The following is a 22,449-nucleotide window of genomic DNA, read 5'->3' on the forward strand; positions in this document are numbered from 1 at the left end:
TGGGATAATTATTTTGATTATTCGCAACAAATCCACTTGTGAATGGCTTTATGGATGAGAGGAATTAACCCTCACAAAGTATTTATTATTTATTAGTATAGCGAAAGGAATCGACAGCATTTACAAGCTTTTCACAGAGCCTGACTGTGTCCCTCTGCAGTTGCCAGTGCCCATTTGGATGGAAAGGAGCACTCTGTTCTGAGACGGTGTCTGTGTGTGATGTGGAGCACAGCCCCCCGCCTCTGTGTGCCCACGGTTCCACCTGCATCCCTCTGCCCAAAGGATATACCTGCCAGTGCCCCCTGGGGACCGCAGGGCTCTACTGCGAGAAAGGTTGCGTCACTGAACCTTAACTTTATCATTATATATGTTTTATATTTATTTATTAACACAAGACCTTCACCATTCAATTATTTAACTGCTATATCTTGTTGCCTGTGACAGCTGTGACCATCAGTGATCCGTTCTTCAGTGGTAACCAGTCTTCATGGATGTCATTCCCGCCTATGAGCATTAGACACAGGACGGTTCTGCAGCTGCAGTTCCAGCCTTTATCACCTGATGGCATCCTTGTGTACACTGCACAGCACCTCAGTGCCAGATCTGGTGAGGACATCAATAAGCTGCTTTATTTAAATTAAGGAAGTGTTAAAGTTGCTTTGCAGAATGTCAATGTGTTGATATCCAGGATTACTATTTGCTATCTGCCAACATGGCACACATTATATATGCCACTGATCCTTTTATTCCACAGTATAATACAAAATAAATGATTTACCCATTGCACTTACCTTTTGAGAACAGTCTTTTGAGTAGGAAATAAATAGCTATAAGAACCAATAAAAGAGTTGCTTTAATTATTCTTCAAATTGCAAGTATTTCATGCATCTTAAATCTAGCATATTGGTATTATATTGTAACCTCAATAAGAATATGTGTCAAAAAGTGAAAACACTGTCTAATGTGATGTTAAAATAAAACATAAAAAGTCATAGTGTAGTATATAAAATAGATAGTAAAGTATTTCATGACAATGTCGTCATAAAGTCACAGAGAAAGCCAACAAAGTAATAGTTTCATTCGTCATAAGTTGTCAGCATTAAAAGAAGAAGTGCATGTGTGGCTCGGAGCCCTTTAACTTTACATTTGAAAAGTGAATAGTGTCTTGACACCAACTATGTTCCTGTGAGTTTGGTCACAAATTGAAAAACGTGTACTTTTTGTATAATACAAAAACTGTTAGTGGACTGACCCTTTAACGGAGAGACATCACGACTAAAAAGTATGACCGTTTTATTTTCTTCCAACAGGAGACTTCTTGTGCCTCTCTTTGACATCAGGGTTTGTCCAGCTGCGGTACAATCTCGGGGATGGCCCCCACATCCTGCAGTCTGTTGAGCGAGTGGACTTAGGCAGCAGGACCTGGCACACGGTGAAGGCTGGCCGGGTCGGTCACCAAGGCTTTCTCAGTCTGGACAGCAAGGAGACTAGAGAGGATGTGACTCGGGGGATGACCACTCTCGATGTTGCTACTGACATCTTCATTGGGGGCGTGTCAACCTTAAGCTTCGTCTCCACAGAAGCAACAGAAATGGAGCCGGTGGGCTTCACTGGTGGTTTAAGAGAACTCATACTGAACGGGGAAGAGTTTGAGTTAACAGAGACGGGGGCTATAAGTGGAGCAAATGTAGGGGACTGGGATGGGACCGCCTGTGGGTACAAGGTGTGCAAAAATGGAGGACAGTGCAGGTCAACAGGAGGTGACTCATTTATGTGCGTGTGTCCACCATCATGGACTGGCTCTGTGTGTAACCAGTCTGTAAGCTGTTTAAACCCCGTATGCAAACAGGGTTCCTTATGTTCCCCATCTGGTGTTACCTCATACCGCTGCATATGCCCTTTGGGATGGGGTGGGAGGTACTGCGACTCAGAAATAGCCACGGACACTCTCAAGTTTGTGGGAAGCTCATTTGTTAAATACCAGGACCCGAGATACAACACGAGGAATTTTAAATACACACAGGTTTCTTTTAGCTTTAAAACTAACTCAAATAACAGTTTGGTAATGTGGATGGGGAAGGCTGAACATGAAGATGATGACTACCTCGCAGTGGGACTTGAAAACGGCCACCTCAAAATTGCGGTGAATCTTGGGGAGAGACTTTCCCTGCCAATAACTCTCAGGAATGTCACACTGTGCTGCGACACGTGGCACAATGTCTCTATATCTTTAAACAGCACCATTATCCAGGTGGTTGTGGACAATAAGAGAGTCCTCCAGGATTTAGACCCGTTTGAGCGTTACGTGGCTTTAAACTACGGGGGTCAGCTTTACTTTGGGGGGTTTGAAGTGTTCAGAAATGTATCAATTGTTACTTCTGGGTTGTTTTCAAAAGGCTTTGAAGGAAATCTAAGAAATGTTTTTTTGTTTAAAGATACTAAGCCACTGCAGTTTCTCAGGAACAGTGAGGGTTTTGATGTTTACGAGGGCAATGAATAGTAGTGATATTGTTAGGCGATGGTAAACTCTACATTAGTTGTGTTTTTTTAACACACTACTACTAATAGTCAGAGGCGATTTTTGAAGACTAGTTAGGTTAAAATGTTGTTGACACTAAACTGTATTTTTAAACTTGTTTCAGCAACATTGTACAGCTTGATTTCCATCTGACTGATTGAAAGATCATGATGAAATCACTGGAAGACGGGTAGATTGAATGTTTCAAAGTAGACTTAATAAAACTTTTATGATTAAATATTTCAAACAAGTGTGTTGTGAGGCCTGAACATTAGTCATTTCATTCCAGCAAGAAAAAACAAAAAGCCAAATGTCTAAAATCATGTTAATATATAACAATTTAAATCTGTATCCAAGTGATTTTTACCTTTAATACATTTAGAAAGAAATATAACACGTTTGTTTATAATCAATAATAAAAAAGAATTAGCTTTATTACGAACTGTACATAAACACACAGTGCAAAGGCACACGTCATCTCTAATGTATATTACAAGCCAAAATGTACATACTTTTCCCCAAAAAGTAAGTTTAAAAAATAATTAAGCAATTTAAAAGAATTGAAATGGGGGGGAAAAGAAAAGCTGCTGTTTGGGTCATGGTACTCAGTTAAAGGTTGTATGTGTTACATTCATGCCAACTTAAAATGTTCACCAGATGGTCCACACTTTGTTCATATGTTAACACAAAACTGAAAACATTTACTGATCATTTGTAGTCACGGCAGCTCAAAGATGAACTCGATATATACAATAAAAAGGTTAAAATGTTTAAATTGTTCCAATAATAAGTTCTTCTTGGCGTGAAGAGTCTTCACAATCCGACTGAAATTATATTTTATTTTGGCTGTATTGTTATTAACATCAAATGGAGCTTCTATGAAGGAAATGGCAGACAAGCTGTGGACCGTTGTATAAAATAACAAACAACTTCACCATCAAGTGTTTTGAATCGGCTTAGTGACCAACATTCTCTCTTGAAGCCCCTCCACTCATTGAAAACTAAAAACATAATTAACTGTCTTTTGAGCTTCTCCGTCCATTCTCATAGTCAGAGTCCCTCCTGTGTCTGTGCCTGTCCTTATTACGGCTGCTGTGATCGTCGCTGTGGTGTCTCTCTTTCCTCTTCTCACTGTAGCGGTCGTCCGAGTGTCCGCGGTGCCTGCTCCTCTCTCTTTCGTGGCTACGATCACGCCTCCTCTCCCTGTCGTGGTTTCGGCTCTTTTTCCCGTGATGAGTGTCCCTGTGATGGCTGTGCCTTCCGTGGTGGTCTCTGTCCTCCGATGTGCGCGGCCTCTCCCACGGATCATTGTATTTCTCCTCTTCACGCTTGTATTCTTTAGCTAGGGACGGAGGTGCGGGAGCTGGTTCGGGAAAGCTCTCTGCGTACTGGGATTGAAGAGCAGCAAGAGCGTCCAACGAGCTATTCTGAGCCCACGGTGCACTGTGGCTCTGATCCTGGGGGTGGTGGCTGGAGAAAGTGTTAGGCTGAGGCCCTGTAGTGTAGTCGTAGCTGACAGGTACCTGAGGCTGCTGTGATGGGATGGGTGCATCGCTGTGTGCTGAGATAGCTGGTGCCATTACAGAGTCCTGCTTGAGCTCTGTGTAGCACGCTGCCTGTGGTCCTTCTGTAGCAGCACATGCTGTCTGAAGTGCTTTAGCCTCAGCCTGGGATGTGCCCGGGTTCTCCTTTTCACTCACCGGTGATGGAATAGTTGTTTGTTTTTCTTCCTTGGGTTTGCTCTTGGCTTGAGAAAGCTGTAAATACCCTTGGTGAAATAGTGTAACTGGCTCTTTTCTAGTAATGCTCACAACAGGAACAGGTTTGGGGCTCAAAGGAGCGTGGTGGCTTTCTTCATCTTTTTGTAGCACCGCTGTTTTATCTTCATTCACACTGGAATAGGCTGAAGATTTTTTCAATATTCCACTTAAAGGAGGTTTTGAGCTATAAGCTGGAGAAGCCTTGGTTAGCGACAAAGAATTCCCTTCAGATGGGGGTTTTTCACTCTCAGACAAAAGGCCAACTTCGCCTTTGTTCGAAGAAGCGGCGCTGCTGGTTTCAGTCCCACTCGGAGCTGCTGAAAGGCTCGCTAAGAACACATCGGTCGATACATCTGGAGGCTTATCTTTCAGAGAGACTGGTGCACTGTGGGTCACCGCTGCAGCATCCTTTCCTGATGGGTTGTTAGCAACAGATGTATGAGTCGGGCTGGATAGTTCCGGTTGAGCTTTAACAGGTTTAGCTTCCTTCTTCCTGATGACAAAGCGCTCTCGTTGTGCAGCAGCTGTTAGACTTTTTAAGCTTCCAGTTGTAGGCCTCTATTTTTAGAGCTGGTTGGGTCTTCTGGGTTTCATCTGCTGTTGTTGCAGGTTTACCTCCAACATCTGGCAGAGGTGGCAATTCCCCACCCCAGCCTAATAACACACCTGGAAGAAAGCGCAGTGGTTTTCGGGGCTCCTGATTGTTGGGCTCCTCTGAGGCAGATGGTTCTTCCGTAGACTCTGTAATCGGCTCTTTCACTTCTTCAGCAGGGCTAAGTGGTTTGTCATTTTCTTTTTTATGTGCAGTAGTCAAGGAAGAGATGAAACGTTTCTCCTCCTCCTCTTTCGCTCTGGTTTCTTTTGTGGAAATGGTGATGGGCTTGATTTCCGGAATAATCCTGGCAGTTTCGTTCATGTCCACAGGAAGAAATTCCCTTTTAGGTGCCTGGCGAATGATGAGTCCAAGAAGAAGGTTGGCACGGTTGTTTTCTAAACCTGTCAAAGGAAAAGATTAAGCAAAATAAGAAATGTAATGTCACCTACAGAGAGAAAAATAATGTATGTTTCATGTTCCTTACCTGGCCCATCAAAGGGAACAAGCTGATGTGGGACTTTTTCAGTGGCACCCAAAGGAATGATATACATATCCTTCACTTGTTTCCGGTTATTGGACACCACCCCGAAACGCCTACGACTGCTGAAGTAGGCATACAGGAGAGTATAGGAGATCTCATCTTCCTCTGTCTCGGGGGAGAAGCGGATCAGGCACACCTCCTTTTAATAAAAGAAAAAGCATGCGTCAGTAAAAATCCTCAATCCAAGTGCCAGAGGTTTGCACATCAATCTTCAACAGAGCAGCTTTATAATGCATTGCATGTGGATGTTAATAGTATGGACATAAGCTGCTCTCGATTACAATGAAACATTTGTAATTCTTGCTGATCATATTTAATGACGGAATTTTACTACAGGCCGTTCAATCCCTTTCAGTCGGAAAGCTGCCAGAAACGTACTTTTGTTCCCATTGCCCGAATCTTCTCTAAGTAGTCCCATACAATCTGTGGACTTATCCTTCCGCCAACTTGAATGTTGTCTGGAAGGTCCTGTGGAGAGAGGAAATAAAGAACCAACGTTAGTGGCAGGACTTAGTTTAGCAGCAGTTGTTCAAACTCGAAATATGTTGATTGTTTCCACTTTACCTCAGTCAAGTTGTCCATAATGCCTGAAACAGGGAAGGCTTTCGTCATTAACTTCGCCACAGCGTGCATGTAAAGGAGTCCTTGCCACAGGCACTTTAAGTTTGACAGGAAAGCAGCTTCTTCATCCCTTCCAGCTACATGATCCGACCTGTGGCGCACACAACAGTAATTGAGCTAGCTTAAAAAAAAACCCAGACAGAAACACACATCATCAGAAATGACTGCTGACCTTCCATCGTAGCCTGACTGAGCGCTCCGGAAGCTTTCCTCTAAAACAGTGAGGTGCAGGTCTTCGTCCACTCCAGGGGTTCCTGTGCTCTTCGTCTCTTCTGCTTTTGTGGACTGCCTCCTAACAACTGTAGTGGCAACTTTAACCACCTTGGTCGGCACCTCCTCCGCAGGTGGCGCCATTCGACCTTTTTCAAATAAAGAAACAACAACACAAGTTGGTAACTCTGGGTAATGACATGTTATGAGCGGGAAAACACATGGAAAGTTTGGATGACATCTAATGTACTTCTGTGGACCAGGGCAGCAGCAAAACTAATTTTAGCCACCTAAAAGTAGAAGTTTAAGTGTAAACTAAATTTAGAATATGTTCACCCTCTGATATTACCACTAGTCGGGTTTTTCCTACAGGCAACTGCCTCATCAAAGCCACCAGACCCCATTGACAAATCTGTATTTTTAGCTTGGAGAATGCGATGGTTGCTGTTCTACTGTTGTCTTGCTTGGTTCCTTTGGGTTTCAACTGATTGGGTCAGCCGTTGACAAGCATCTCGAATTCTGCAAGGTTTTGTTTTTTTGTGCCATAACTCCTCTCTGATTATCCTATTTATTTTTTATTTCAGGGTTTACCTGTGCAGATCTTGCAGTGTAGGTCAAATAAGTGAGACTTGTGTTGGTTGGTGGTGTCTTTCTCTGTGCCGGTACCCTCTGCTTTCTTCTCAGGGGTTTTTGGAGGTTCGGCTGTGACTTCGCTAACTTTGGGAGGAGAATCCAGCTGACAAGGGGAGAAAATAATACACATTGAAGCAAACATGTCGCCACAAAAGACAATCATTTAGAGTAATATTTGTTGTGTCCCTTACCTCTGCAGGCTCAGGTGCTTTCACTGGTTCTTGGCTTTCAATTTCAATTTCTCCTTTGTGTGTGATCTTAGTGATCGGCCGTCTCTCCGCCTCTCTTTGCTCCTTTTCAATCATCTCAATAGTCTGTCAAATAAGGAATATATTGCTTTTTAGAGGGCTGCTGAACTTGTTGGCATACTCACTCTCACAGGAAAGCTTTACTTACATGTCGGTTCTCCCTTTGTCGCCAAGCAGCCAATTCTTTGGAGGCCAGTTCCTCGGGGCTCATTCGAATCAGGTTACTGGGAGAAACTTCCCCTTTGAGAACCCTCTTAAAGAGGACCTAAAAAAATACATCAAAAGAGCTAGTGTAACTATGAATATATTAACACTCAGTACATTTGAATCATGCCTGGTTTACAATGATACTTACATTATTTTTAGTGTCTTTAAGGTTGAACATCAAGCTTCTGTACTTGTTCTTGTATTTGTTGTCAGTGTCTTTATACAAGTGGAAAAGCTCTCTCTCTGTCTTCTTGGCAAGTTCAGAGGCCCTCTCCACTGAGACTTTCAAATCAGACTCCTTCAACCTGGGGTGCAGAAAGTTAGTTGTTTGTTAAGTTTTCAATAAAAAAATACACGTCAGTTTATCTTTTAATTACTTTTCTCATGAAAAACGTACCTCTGTATGAGGATTTCTTTCAGAGAGTCCCGCACACTTCGCCTAATCGCCTCCACTGACACGGGTTTCTTTGAACCTGAAGTCTTACTTTTTGAGTCTTTCAGATAAAAGCCTGTGAGGACAGAATGAAGATATCTACTGAGCAAGTGGGGAACAGGGATTTGACACAGAGTTGTGATACAAGACTGCTGTTATCAAATATCCAAGAAAAGACAGAGAGACTTTTTATTATCTTCTGTTTTGAATAAGACTGCAAGTTGTAGATGTAAATGTGGATGACATTTAGGGCAGAAACTAATAATTATTTTCATTATCAAATAATCTGCAAAAAATGTTCTTGATTCATCATTTGGTCTTTTAAATGTCAGATAGTAGTTTGAACTGTCCATCCAAGTCTCTCAACAATTGAGCTTCTTAAAAAGTACCTGTTTTATGAGCTGAATCAGTGGACTGCCTCCTGTCAGGATCCTATTTAAGGAAAGAAGTGGGGAAAGCATCATGGTTAGTTCATGAAATAAAAACAACATTAAAAAGACCCCACAGAAAATATTTGAACCCCTGGCCAAATATTTCAAATACAGGGTGAGTATTTGTGGGTACATCTTGTTAACCACACACCCACGTGCAAACCTTCTGTAGAGGCAAAGTAAAAGTGAAAAAACAACCAAGCATTGTACAGTGTTGACACTGGCTATGATTAATATCAGAGGTCCTGGGGAAACACATAAAATATCCTTTGTATTGAAAGATTTAAATTGATACATGATCAAACAGCTTTATCAAGGACCTCAAGGTGTCGCTGCTTACATTTCTTACTGGTCTGACACTTCCCGAGGTGAGTTTCGGGGAGGGTCCTGGTTGGGGCTTGGGAGGCGATCTTACATCCTGTTCCTCCGTCTTAGCTTTAACTTCTGGTTTGGCTGCAATGGGCAGCTCGGGCTGAACCTTTTTGCTTTCCTCCTCGCAACACTTCAAGCACACGTACATTTGATCTTCCTCCTCCATTTCGCGTACTTTGGTCAGGTCGAGCCCAACACAGTCGCCGTGGAACCAGTCTTCACAGCGACCGCAGCCTACCATGAACCTAAGCAAAGAACAGACGTCATTAAAAGGTGTTTTTCAAGCATTCTGTGCAGCAGATAAATTCTCTCACACTACAATTACCGATAGAACAACTGAATTTTTGTTTACAACACTCATTTGATTGTAAGGCAGTCAGGTCTTTTGATATTTATACAAAGACCGTGGTAACTTTTGCCTTTCCTTCTTATGTCTATCATCTTTTGACTATTGCAGGTTGTGCGGGGTAGATGTTCAACTATCAATCATTCAAAATTGTTCAAAGTTCTATAAAAAACTGAAAAACCATCTGTAAAGTTAAATCTACAACAGACACTAATTAGGTTTGAATAACAAAACGATCTGTTTTGCAAAACTTACGTGTTGTTGTGCTGGTTCTGGCACAGGCCGCAGCAGTTGTTTGCATCCCATACTGTCTCACTGTTAGCGGTTTGCTCCTCAGCATTCTCCTTCTTCACAGAAGGAGCATTGTCTGGAATAAACAGCTGCGGCTCATCCACGGAGATGCTTCTTTGAGTTTTACTTTTCTGTCTTTGAAGAATCTTTTCTGGCTTTTTCAGTTTGGGCTTTTCCTGCCCCCCCTCTTCCGTCAATTTTAAAGGTGATTGATAACCCGTCTCAAGCTTGGAGATATTGGGTGGCGTATGTTTAGTGGTTCCCTGCTGATCAACACGGTTGCCAGATGATGGGCTCTTCTTCATGAGAGAGCTTGGCTTCCCTTTACTCTCTCCTGTGCCCTGTGTCTTTTGCATTTTAGTAGCGTGCTCACTTTGGGGGATTTCTGCAGGCCTTTTCAAAGGTGAAATTTCTTTCTTTTCCTTGAGATTCTTCATTCTGTGCAGGTCTTCTCTTTGGATTTTGGATGGCATGTATTGGGTTACTTTATGTCCCTTAACCATGTTATTTGGTTTATCAGAAACCAAGTCCTTATTCTTGTTAGAAGGCAGTTGTTTCGACCTGGGTAGTGTTTTGGCCACAATCTGTTGTTTTTCCTTATCATTCGTCTTGTTACTAACAGTGGTTGTGCTATTCTGAATGTTTTGTGGCTCTTTGATGCCATCTTTTTCTTTACCGACTGTTTTCTGTTTTTCAGGAACACTATGATTGTCGTCTTTTGTCTCTTGCGTGCAGGCACTCCCCATCAAAGTCCCGTTGGAGGTCTGCACGTCGTTGGGATTCACATAAGGGCCGAGCCCCAGGGCTGCATCATCAGTCGAGCTCTTCTTAACTTCAGCCACCGCTGCCACATTCTCAGGTGTGGGATTCTGTACACTGATGGTATCACCTGGCAGCACAGCAAACCCAATGTCCCCAGCATACGCAAAACCACCATCAAGGCTCCCTTCGACATTGTGTGTGTAAGAAGGTCCTGGAAGCAGCTCAATCTTAAATCCTGCAATTGTGACAGTCAATCGTCTCAATACAACAGAAGGATTCAGCCATAATCCACCTTGAAGATCATTAACATTAACACGCCCTCCCAGAATTAGTTCTTTCTTCAGCTGGGCGCCTTTAACGCCTTTCTCGATAAGAAAGGACTTCTGAAGCCTGTTTGCTGGTTTCCTTCCTATTCGTCCTCGGATCATGGTGTTGGTGGATGTGTCTGTTTCAGAACAAAATATAGAAAATAAGTATCACGCCACCTGTAATTAAAGGTGTCATATGGCGGAAATGGGAAGCTTAATGAGCAGATTACCGTTTTCTAAATGACTTGGACGTTTCTTTTGCCTGCCAACAGGTCGCTTGACTTGCGAAGTCTCTGCAATGTCCAGTTCACCGCTGTGGCCTGTGGGTGCTGAACCATCACTGGGAGCAGCAACAGCTGAAACAAATACATGTATTTAATCTTCCTGTGAATCAAATATATTTTTCAATATGTATACATTTAACACCAAAAGAAAGTGAATTGGCAATCATAACGGTCCAAAAAATGAATGAAATACACATTGGAGACCGCAATTGGGTGAAATCAAACATTCAAAAAGCAATAGTTTGAATTCAATGCCTGATATGCTGACACCAAAATATTTGTGTACAATTTAAAACTAGCATTAAGTGAAAAGCCACTGCTCATGAATAAATAATGTTAGTGAAACATTGTGTTTACTTGGAACCTTTTCTAGAAAGATCTATATAGTATGTAAATTAGCTTTAAATCAAAGATTGGTATCTATACAAATCAGCATTAGACATTTGTATTTTGTTCGTTGACATACCTGTTGAACCAGCAATCGGAAAAGTGGAGTCCTCATTGTCCAGCAGATTGAACTGAGAGCTCGCACATCCAAACATCGGGTCTTTGTCACTGAGCATGTTCTTCAGCGACTCTTCCAGTCGGAGTCCTGTCCCAAACTCATTACTGGCCTCACATTCCAAATTCTGACTTGTTATCAGGGAGTCATCCAACTGGTCACTGGGTATTAAATGGTTAAAGGTGTCCACAATATCCATGAATGCTGCTGCCTTCCTGTTTGAAAAGAAGACAGACAGAATTTAGCAAAAGCTGGAATCAAATCACCCATATTGATCATGCTAAGTTTATGAATAATTATTGAAGAAATACTTTCTTGATACATGTCTTATCTCAGCAAGATAGTAAGGATGAGCAGATATTCATTCGTTTTGAGCAAACTCCCTTGTTCCACAGAAATACACAGCAACAGGCAGTACAGTAGTCTATAACCAAGAAACAAAACAGAAATACGACTTTCCTATCATAAATAACTAATGTTTAATTTAGAAATATACTGTATATCGACATATTTGTTTATTATGGACCAAAAGTATTTGGAGCTTCAGACAACCTTGTGGGATTTTAAAGTTTTAAGGAACACGCATTTATGTTTATTTTTGAAGATGATATCTGTGCCTTTAGGTTGCGTGGGGTCCAATATGTCTCAATTTTAAGGGCCCCTTATCCTGAATGTTCGGTGGTTTTGGATTATACAGCCAGGTTATAACACACTTATAAAGGTTAACCTGTAGAGAAAACAACTTCAACTCGAAAGGTGATTGTTTACTGACGGATTTTCCCTTTTTAATTGTTCAAAATAGAGTGACAGGGAGCTTTCAACTTTGCTTCTGAGATGCCTCAATCCCCTGTAAATGTTGCCCGTTTACTGTCCCGCTGGGTTCAGGCTGCGTTAAGAAAACCTCGCATAATCTCAGTTTTGGCCATTTCGCATTTACATAGCCTAAAGGTCATTGCAAGTAAACTTTAGGTTTATTTCTGCAAGTGAAAAACAAGCTTTTACAGTGGCCAACTTGGAAGACCATCAAAAGCAAAGCTATGGTTAAATTACTAGCAAGTTGCTCTTCCTTTACAATAAAGTTACATTACACATTCTTGTGCAGGCCACAAATAAACAGTCCATAAAAAAAACACGTTACGTTAATATGTTAGCAGAACCCCAGACGGGTTTAATTTTAATGATCCCTACTATTACTTAATCCCAATTTGAAACACAGGGTTTCTGTGACCTAGTTCTCGCAATGTATAAAGTGTTTGCTAGTTAGCATGCTAGCGTTATAAAACGGCTAACAACAATCTGCTGCAGAATACTAGCATTGTTAGCAAGCTAACACTAGCATAAGAAGGAAGTTACCACCCAAGGTAACTTACTGTGTTAAACTCATGCACTGTTGCTGTGAATATCATTTGGATCAAAAACAATAAAGGCCAGATCGGCAAAAAAATATTGTGTAAAATCTGTACAGGTTTATTTATATCGCTCGGTGCTTAATCTGTCAGACAGGCTAGTTGGTTCGCTTTAGCGTTAGGCCTTAAACTACAAGTTTGTTTGTAGCCTGAGTGCTGCTAACGGTCGTTAGATGATCACGACCACACGCATCTGCTCAACCGGATCAGTTCGGATATTTAGAAATATTTATCTTCATGTATAACGCTCTTACCTCTCCTATACTGCAATGCTGTATCCAACTCGTGTAAGGTTACATTAGCACAGCTGCCCCCAGTAACTTCCTCCAACTCGGCCGTCATTCGTCCTGCTGCTGCAAAGCCCTGACAGGCAGAGCTGCTTGTCACGTGGCTTCTGTTTACAGGTAGCTTAGCAGTTGATAGTGCGGACAATACACATTTCTACATTATACTTTTATGATCGGGGTTTTCAATCTGTATGCTCTATAAACACGAGTCCACAAGGGTTCACTTTTTGAATTGCAAGCTATGTTGTATGAGTTAACTTTTCAAATGTTTCAGCAGCCCCACTAAAGATGCTATTTTTGTATACATTGGATAGTGCAACTTTAAATAGAACACCGCTTGACCGGAAAGCAAATGCATAGTGTGTGTTCTTGTTTATGTTTGTACATATCTGTTAGTTTAATTGTGACTTCATTTATAGGTTTATTTATGGGTTATATTAAGCTATCATGCATTCAGTGAAATCAAAGTTTGTGTTAAACTTTATGGAAAATGACCAGTCGTCATATGCATGCATCATCTCAAGTGAACCTGTGATCATAACGCCGTCGTTGAGTAAAAATGGACTTGGGACTCTTGAGTAAACATACAAATATTCAACGTATAGCCTACAAGTTAGTTTGTGTAGCTCATGACCATCCTAATATTAGAAACGCCCTCTCTTATTATTAAAGACAATGACTGACAATATACGTGGGTTGTACGGATAAGGATAATTTTTATAATGAAATTTGGTGCTCAAAGTTTAAATGATTTTTTATACAGTAACTGTATTTCTGAATGCATCCACTTTTGCTCTGCACACTAACAGCAGGACATTGTTAAAGATAACAAATCTGTGGAGCTCTGACACCTTGGCCATCGGATTGACTTCTTCTGCTATCTAATTCATGTTTTAGGACAGTTACAGTTTAGTTTACCCATGATCAAGTAGGCTACCTTACGTTTTTTCCTTTAGCACTGCACATATCAACATTCTTAATTACAGTATGAATGCATTCAAATTACTTCATAAGAACCCCATAAAAGTAATGTTTGCTCCTGTTTATAGTGTTTTGTGAACCACCACTGTACTGTATGAACCAGCAGATAAGAGCTGCCCCTACGTCTCACAGGAAGTAAATTGTCTTGGTTTCTAATTCAAATTCAGATTCAGGTTTGCATACAGTGACTGTCTGTCTGAGCAGCCATTACTTAAAAGAATGAAGCAGGGTCAACAATGCTGCTGGCCAAATGAAGAAGAGGCTCATGAATGAGGTTGTTGTTATGTTAAGAACCCCCTGATAGTCCATTTCTAACAGAGGTGCATAAAAAACACGGTTCAGTATCACAGACATACAGTACTTATTTATTCATTTTAAGACGAAATGTTATCCAATTTGAACTAAACGATTCTCAAATTGGAGTATGATGGTCTAGTATCCTATCCAGCATTTAACTGCTTAACAGCATAAAGAAGATGTATACTGATGTAAATTGACCGTCTATACATCTTCAAAATAATATATTTATACTGATAAATCTTTCATTTAGGAAATATATTCAATGTAGTAATATGAGACTAGATATTTTCTTGTGCTAAGGTGACTAAAGTGCTGTATTTTTCCACTCACTAGACTGTCCTGGTTGTTTTTATTTGGCTGTTCCCACTAGGTCATCATATCCACGTTACTATTTGATTATCTATCAAATCTCTCAGTATGCAATTGTTTTTGCTACAATGGTAAACCCTGTATTTATATCCACATATGGTCAAATACTTGTAATTATTTTGTATATAACACCATATCACCGGATGCTAATTTTCTTTTAGTTGTATTATCCACACTGTGTACCTTTAATACAGCCTTTCAATTTGTACACACCAGAGCTGATTACCATTGCATGCAAAACACTTTATGTATCAGGTGTGCAAGAGTGATGACAGAGAGTCCTGGGTGGGGAGAGATAATCTAAAACATAATGTAAAAAATAGATAATATATTATATAGAGATATTTATTTGAGAAACGAAAAGATCAGACATCTTTCATTAGTATTTAATGTAATATTCAATCGTGGGATAACAACAACTGGTCCAATTTCTTCCGACTTACAATAATATTTATCATCTCCATATTCAACAGTGGATTTCACAGTGCATACAGTATGCACTTTACAATATGTAGGTCTGACATGCTAACTAATGAAAAAACGACTTTAATTTGGCTACAAACAACAGTAGCAACTTTTAACTATAAAATATGACAGAGTGATCCAAACCATAGAGATTTAGGAGAAAACAAATAAGAAATACAGTTATTCTAAAGCTCCAGGCTTTGACTATAAAAAGTCAAACCTGTGCTAAGATAGTTATGTTATTATATCTGCTCCTTCAGTCTTTCATTTGGGTCTAATCCATACCACAGAACATCCCGATCCACTGCTGCCCAGGCCATTCGCTCTGTGGTAAATGTTGCTTCCCACTGTCCTAAAGGAGAAACTACTATAGCGCCTCCTGCACCACGGACACGGTCTCCCATGTACTGCAGAGACAACTGTGAAGAATCTGCCACTGATTTACCTGCGAGAAATTATGGAAATGAATGGAAAATGGTTAAATAACCATCAACATTCAGGGAACCAATGTGTGGTCATATTCCTAAACAAGTGTATTCATATAAGATGTTCCTTCTTCTTTACAAAAAATCTGACCTTCTTAAAACTTGCATACCATTGTCAATGAAAGCCAGAATGTAATATAGCTAAACTTGAATCAAAGTGGGAGAACATAGTAAAAAGGTCCAACAGTATCTAACGTGTTCTCATTTGCCTTGCACTTTGTTCTAACTAACTAACTGAACCAACTCTTGAATAAACAAGCTAATTTAATAACTGCAGCCATTGTTAAATTCAGCATTCCATCAAATCAAATTCAGCTGAAAGAAACAGTCAACATTTGAGTTAAATCTATAAATTATATATTTTTGCTACAATGCAGAACATTTTCTTTTGATACTCTGACTAAACTAAACTACAAGGCATACAAACTTGATTTAAAATGAATCATTACCTCATTTTACTGTTTTATTGATTATCCCAAAAACAAAAGTGGTAACATCAGATTATATTAAGACCAGATAAAGTCTGACATACAGTATGTGGTTTGTCTTAATGTAGAGAGTTTAAAGTGTAATACTTCACCTTGTTCAACATGTGAAAGAATGAGTCTGGCTAATGTCACTTTAAGTATAGACTCTCCGTGACCGGTACAAGACACTGCACCACTGAGGTTGTCTGCATATCCTCCAGAGCCTAATTTACAAGAAAGAACATGGCAGAAAAAAAACCATTAAATCTACTTTTTTGCTAAATTTCCCACATTGGTGTCCCTAAATACTGTAAAAACAAAAAGGTAGGGAGTATTACTGAAATGATACATCGTCCTTTTAAATTGAAAGTGAATGAAGTCGTACCAATGATGGGACAGTCTCCCACTCTGCCAACCATTTTATTTCTGATTCCTCCAGTTGATGTTGCACATGCTACATTACCAGTGGAGTCCACAGCGACTGCCCCAACAGTATCATGGGCCCTGGAATGTAAGCGACAACATATTTGACTTTGCATATAACAAGCAATCATCACGTTCATGTTATGTGTAGAAATGTTTGAATGAAATCTGAAGTTGAGAAAAGAAGGGGTCAAAAGCTGAAGATACTTGCCACTGAGAGTTGAAATCCTCCATAACTCCAGTGACATAGTTTTTTTGCTTGTCCCACTCTTTCCTCTCATACTCAGTCACCAGTTTATCAGCGGGGACGGTGGCCATGCCAATGCTTTCTGCAAACAGGTTTGCACCTCTGCATGTCAGCATGACATGGGATGTCTGACATGTTCAATGGCAGCAGACATGTAATAAAAGAAAATGGATTTCAAAACATTTTCATTATCCTGCAATACAACAATCCCTACCCAAAAAATATTTTAAAAAAAAGGTTCAGTCCAAATCTATAATCAAATCAGTTATAGTTCTTAACAAAAGCAAGTATTTAAGACAACACCTTTTCCATCACTGCGCGTGCCAGTGACACAGGATTGGCGATGTTCTTCACTGAAGACACGGCACCACTGGCAAGTGTCCTTCCATCCATGATAATGGAATCAAGTTCCACTTCTCCATCAGCATTTAGCGCTGCTCCATGACCTACAATCACACAAAAAAAACCCGTAAACAATGGTTCAAATAAAAAACTGATGTGCACAGCTAAAAGTGAGTCAGCATGTGAACTGAAGGGCTTTTATCTGCAGAGAAACTAAATAGAATCTAAGAGCAACAGACAGAGAGGGTGCTAGAACAACAGGCTTTTCCTTCCTACTTTGGAAACAGAGGCTTTAAATTGCTTGCTATGTCCCCTCAAAACCACAGGGTGGTGACAAACCCGTATAAAAACAGCATAGTCATGTGACACATTATTGGTGTCCAGATTGTTTTTACTCGTACAAATATCTTTGGTACATAAAACTAATTTTAAAATGTATAGTTTTGATGAATTCAACAGCTTTTAAGTTCTGCAATGTAGTTTTAATGTATCTTCATTGTATAAAAAGTATAGCAGCTACGTGTCTAGGAGGCAGACACAAAACTATAAAAGGAGAGATATACATTACTACTTTATCTAATTTATCCACACTTTTTCATCCCTTAATACTGTCCATATACCAGTATTTACTTGGTAAAGACTCTAAGTGAAAACTTTTCAGGATTCATAACATTTTAAATTCAAATTGTCCCCAAAAGCTGTGGCACTCATTTAGGCACACATAAAATAATATTATTTATATTATTCTTCGTACAGAACTCTACATTCTGTTGGGCTAGTTTATGTTATTCACACCAGCTACTTACAATATAAACATAATTTAAAATGCAGATATGTTTTGGGATTAAAACACATTTGGGATAAATGCCAGAGTGTAAGGATGTGCCCTTTTACCAGTCAGTTACCTCACCTCTACTGATCATCATCACTCTGATTCTCTATCTCCAGATGAATGTTGGCATCCCCACCAGCAGATGGAGACATTAAGCTACAGACCAATTGATCTGAATCTTTGTGCATATATACAGTATCTTTAGTGCAGACTGCATAGAATAAATGTATAACTATTGGAATGAGAACTATGAGTAATTGTGTATAGTATACCTGCATTAAAAACAGGGTTATCTTCCAGGGCCCTCACAGCTGCCTCAACAGCATCCAAAGCACTTCCTCCAACTTTCAGCACAGAAAAGCCTTCACGTGCTGCAGCCTTCACTCCATCAACAGAAGCCTTGGCCAGGTCATCAGGTATGGCCCACGCCCCACCATGCACCACTACCACTGCTGACATGGTCCTGCAGAAGAAAAACAGTGTTACAATATGTTATCTTTAATGTGTCTCAGCCTACAATTCTGATTGTAGATATTCATAATATGCTGATGTGCCTTCTAAGAAACTCAGAAAACTATTAACACTACAACTTTTGCATTAGGGGCATGGCAATGATCACTTTGTATGCCACATTCATCTAATGTTGTTTATTTCAGATGCAGGACTTTTTCAAGACCTCTTCAGATTGAAAACAACCTGTATCTCAAATCCAGCATTCAGGATCATGTTCAGTAGCTCAATCTAAATAGACCTCGAGTTGTTGTCTATTACTGCTTTTTCCAAGGCAATAATTAACGCTGAAACTTGATTTAAAAAAAAAAAAGTCCTTCAACAGAGGAACTGAAAAAAAACTGAACTGAATCTACGACTACACTGCAGGACACGTGTGTCAGGCAGTGTGGCACTCGGGCTTTCACATGTTATTCTCAGAAGCCAACTGATGTCTAGCATTATTTTTGCAGTTGTTTGAATCAAAATGTACTTTTATTAAACATGTAGACGTTTCATACCTTTCCTGATACTCTCGCTTAATCCCGGGATAAAAACATTCCGCGAATCCGCAATAGTCACGTGATAACGTGGTATCGGAAAAGTGTTTTTCTCGCCTTCATCCCGACAAGAGCCTGAATACTAATGTAACCTCATTCAAAGTAAACTTCCGGTAAAGTCTTTCATAATAAAACCCGTGTAGACCAACATTTAGTAGTAGGCTTAAATCATAACTGCCTTTAAAAAAGTTTAATTTTTGTTTTGAAATGATGTAATCATTTTAATCATGTATTCACAAGTATTCACAAGGCAACTCCAAAACTAGTCTCTACAAGTAGGCCTGCAAACTGCCTAGTCAGGTGGTGCCAAAGCTTTTTGGGCAAGGCATGCATGGTTTCTGTTCCACCTGATATGTTTTCTTCTTCATTTTTCACCTTTACATAAATATAAATCAACAACTTGCCCTGATAGACAGACAATGTGTTGCTTTGTTTAATACAGAGAATGTATTGCATATGGCCTGTACTTTACAGTCTCAGTCTATTAAATCTCTCAGGCATTATCTCAAATGCTCTGTCTTACACAAAATATTCTGATGATTGGTGTTGATTTTTGAGAATAAAAACAAACAAAAAGCTTTGTCAGGGTCTAAAGGTTAGGAAGGCCCGAGGTGGATCTATTTAACAGGCTAGTTCTGTTAAATGAACAGTAGTGTGTTATATAGTATGTAGTTGATATAGTTTTATTTTGAAAACAAAGTTTGATAATCTGTTCACAAAAGTGGGTCCAACAAGGAGACAAAAGAGGACAGAGTTTACCAGATGACCAAACAATCACAATGTGTGCATAGAGGCTGGTCTTCTGCATTGCACGCATAAGATATCCTCACAAAATCTAATGATTTAAATTCCCCATTACCCTTCCTGCATGTTACTTTTCATTGTCATAGCAAATAATAAAGATAAATAATATGCAATATTGTAAAATAGAATCTTATTATTCACACTGAATACACAAGATAAACAAGAACGGCAAATAAAGGAAACTTGTTGTGATCAAGCACATGTATTTTCATTGCACAATTCCTCTCTGCAGACGTTTAAACTAGGGAAATAAAGTTTAACATATTTAGTGATGTATCACCTATGGTTCAGCTGCACTATTTGATAAAATATGCAATAAAGAACCGTTGAAAGGCCAAACTGCATCACATGGATAGAGCCGTGAAATGTGTATTGTTGCACTCTGACCACTAGAGAGCAGCAAATCTGCATGGGATGCATTGAACTTTTGGAACACTTATTTTAGTATTGATACAGAGAGTTCAAGTTAAAATAGTCACTTGCAATCCTATAGTCTGATTTAGAAAAAGTATTCTTCCCAACTGCACTGATAAACATCAATGTACATACTATTTTGCCCATCCGTATTTTCTTTTCTTTTTTCCTATAATGTCATGATGAAGGAGCACATTGTGTGTTTATGTCTTTTCTGTCTAAATTCACATCCATTTTATAGGATTACAAGATTAACCACACTAACAGTTCAAGTCATCATTACCATTAGTAGCCACTGTAACAGCACAGCAGCAGGATCATCATCATCATTGTTATGAATCACATCATTGAATTAAATTAAATCAGTGAAGGTTCAGCAAGCATGAAATGCAAAACCAGTACTGGCTGACATGGGTCCAGTCACTTATTTTAGGCCATAAGCCAAAGAATGAAATTGTGCCTCATTTCAGAGAGACATTATCGTTAATTGTGAAAAGAAATGGCAAAGGACAAGCTAGTTATGATCAATATTGGAATGTTATAGCACTGCTTGCCATTTCATATGAGAAGAAATAGCAATTAACAAGATAAATCAAATCAAATAAGATGAAATGTCCACATGTTATGACAGAGAACATACTTTGGAATGTCACCTCTGAAACCATTTGCACCATGTCTACCAAAGAAAGAAAATACTTCATACTCATCTTAAATGTCAAGATACTTTAAAGGTCAAAAGGAAGAAATAGTGCTTGAAAAGTACTGAATAATGACACACATGACAAATGAAGTTATGTGGGCAAAGTCAACTAACTTTATTAAATTCATACCTATATACCTTTACAGTTTCTACTTTTATTGATGGTCTTACATTTGTGGTAAAAAAAAAAAATAGATTCACCAAAATGGCCTCTCATTCAGTCCCCACACAGTCTTAGTGATTCTGATCACTGTAGTGCGACTCAACTGTAAAGGTCAAGTGGAGCTACAATTGGTCATTCACCAGGCTCTCCTGCTCAAACTCAAGACTGAGTAAGTAAAGCAGCCTGCGTGCTGTGCTCCAGATGACATTAGGACTCAAGCCAATATCATTCAACGGGACAAGGGAAGCGTTTCATATTGGATGCATGCTTACACTGCTGACATCACTGACATTGCTTCATAAAGACCTAATGAAGCATTCCCTTGACATTGAAACCTCTTTAAGGTAGTGTCATATAATTCACTTCACAAGCAGACATAGCTCTTCTTGACAACTTGAGCCCCCTTTAACACAGGAGGTAAGAAGTATACATTAACCTGAGTCTTATATTAGAAATACATTTTCTTTATAGCTAACACACAATGAGGTAGGCTGCTTAACATCTAAGTGCACCAATGGAATAGAATATTTTCCCTACTTAATAAAGTAAATGCAACATTGGAAAACCCTCCTTTTTGTAGTTTATTCTGGTGCTAGGTTCTCATTTAGAATACATGTAATAAAAATATGCTCCAACATCCAGAGAAATCTCAGCCATGCAGCAAGTGTTCAGCACCTCAGACAGCAACACATCAAACCTGTGTTTAGGTCGTTGCTCCTACATTATTCACACATTGTTTTAGGTGTGAGATGTTTTTCTTGGAGATAAGGTACTATCTCTCTTAGTAGAAGGACTTCACTTTTTATCCATAATTAAACTTATCATACACACTTTAATTTAGGCTCCACTGATAGCTCTTATAGGGACTTGCATCGTGACTGGCACTTAATAACAAATGTACATTGACCTTAGGCATTTTTATTGTACAGTAGTTTTTTTAATGATACACTATTGGCAACATAAAATGCATAACAGTTAATATTCTTACATTGTGTACAGGAAATATTGCAGGTATTATTGTCAACCACTGGAACGTGAACTTTCTTTAATAAAAAAAAATCCATTCTGTCCATGCACATTGCCCAATTGGTTTTCGCTCAGCGGGGACCGGCTTTGTTTTTCAGCAGCGCCTGTCCCGGAATATGGCTGATAATGATGCTGAGGGGCGGGGAGCAGCGCGGTCTGCAGACCCACTGAGTGTGAGAGTCTGGCGGGGTGCCGAGGGGAGGCAGCAGGCAGCGGTGGAGGAAATGGGCTCACACCTCTGAATCACAAGTCAAAGCTTCCTCCAGTCGCTCACACCTCTGAATTACATCTCAGCACCAGTCAGGCATCTCTGAGCCCCGGGACGACTTATTTTTTGGAGGGTTTTGTTTTTCTTGTGGTGCTCTTTAGACTGGTAGACTGAAGCTATCGAAAAGCCGGAGCGGGAAGGTTTACAGTTGCATTCCAACGCTCAGCCCTCTGTCGCTTCACCTGCACGGCCGGGGAACAGGTCTGCTCCAATAAAACAATGCATCCGGAGAAGTGCTTACCTGAACTGGTAGCCGAGAAGAACGGCTTGGACCCTACATATGTGCATGCGGTGCGTCTGCTTGCAGAAGGTAAGTCAGGTATTTTAAGTCCTCTTCATCAGAGGCATTCACCATGATC

General features: G+C 39.9%; 4 protein-coding genes across 12 annotated transcripts in view; 2 read left to right on the forward strand and 2 right to left on the reverse strand.

Moving 5' to 3' along the window:
- eys (eyes shut homolog) overlaps positions 1-3,112 on the forward strand; it is a 142,780-nt gene extending 139,668 nt beyond the window's left edge. The window contains exons 49-51 of the mRNA XM_063874989.1: positions 161-333; positions 445-606; positions 1,311-3,112. Of these exons, the coding sequence (XP_063731059.1) occupies positions 161-333; positions 445-606; positions 1,311-2,500 (1,525 nt within the window). The 3' untranslated portion in view covers positions 2,501-3,112. The remainder of the gene's footprint in view (positions 1-160; positions 334-444; positions 607-1,310) is intronic.
- phf3 (PHD finger protein 3) lies at positions 2,930-12,858 on the reverse strand. Its single transcript, XM_063874990.1, is given in 17 exon segments — positions 2,930-4,818; positions 4,820-5,274; positions 5,358-5,553; positions 5,793-5,882; positions 5,979-6,126; positions 6,208-6,394; positions 6,837-6,981; positions 7,070-7,192; positions 7,275-7,391; positions 7,482-7,638; positions 7,731-7,842; positions 8,156-8,198; positions 8,538-8,814; positions 9,171-10,413; positions 10,507-10,632; positions 11,027-11,277; positions 12,723-12,858. Coding segments are annotated over 16 exon segments (4,941 nt in total). The 5' UTR covers positions 11,262-11,277; positions 12,723-12,858; the 3' UTR covers positions 2,930-3,531.
- Positions 12,859-14,807: 1,949 nt separating this feature from the next.
- Positions 14,808-18,807, reverse strand: si:dkey-103j14.5 (isoaspartyl peptidase/L-asparaginase). The gene is made up of 7 exons (XM_063875170.1): positions 18,677-18,807; positions 17,939-18,129; positions 16,796-16,938; positions 16,457-16,620; positions 16,208-16,326; positions 15,936-16,046; positions 14,808-15,315 (listed from the first exon to the last, which is right to left on the reverse strand). Exons 2-7 carry the CDS (start codon positions 18,123-18,125, stop codon positions 15,113-15,115), a joined length of 927 nt encoding a protein of 308 aa, XP_063731240.1. The 5' UTR covers positions 18,126-18,129; positions 18,677-18,807; the 3' UTR covers positions 14,808-15,112.
- Positions 18,808-22,021: 3,214 nt separating this feature from the next.
- khdrbs2 (KH domain containing, RNA binding, signal transduction associated 2) overlaps positions 22,022-22,449 on the forward strand; it is a 79,711-nt gene continuing 79,283 nt past the window's right edge. For all 9 annotated transcript variants that reach the window (XR_010165055.1, XR_010165054.1, XR_010165056.1 and 6 more), the window contains exon 1: positions 22,022-22,400. Coding sequence is in view for 5 of the 9 variants with exons in the window: in XM_063875593.1 (XP_063731663.1) it covers positions 22,310-22,400 (91 nt within the window). In the remaining 4 variants the exon portion in view is untranslated. The remainder of the gene's footprint in view (positions 22,401-22,449) is intronic.

This window comes from Eleginops maclovinus, chromosome 22 (genome assembly GCF_036324505.1).
Source record: "Eleginops maclovinus isolate JMC-PN-2008 ecotype Puerto Natales chromosome 22, JC_Emac_rtc_rv5, whole genome shotgun sequence".
NCBI lineage: Eukaryota > Metazoa > Chordata > Actinopteri > Perciformes > Eleginopidae > Eleginops > Eleginops maclovinus.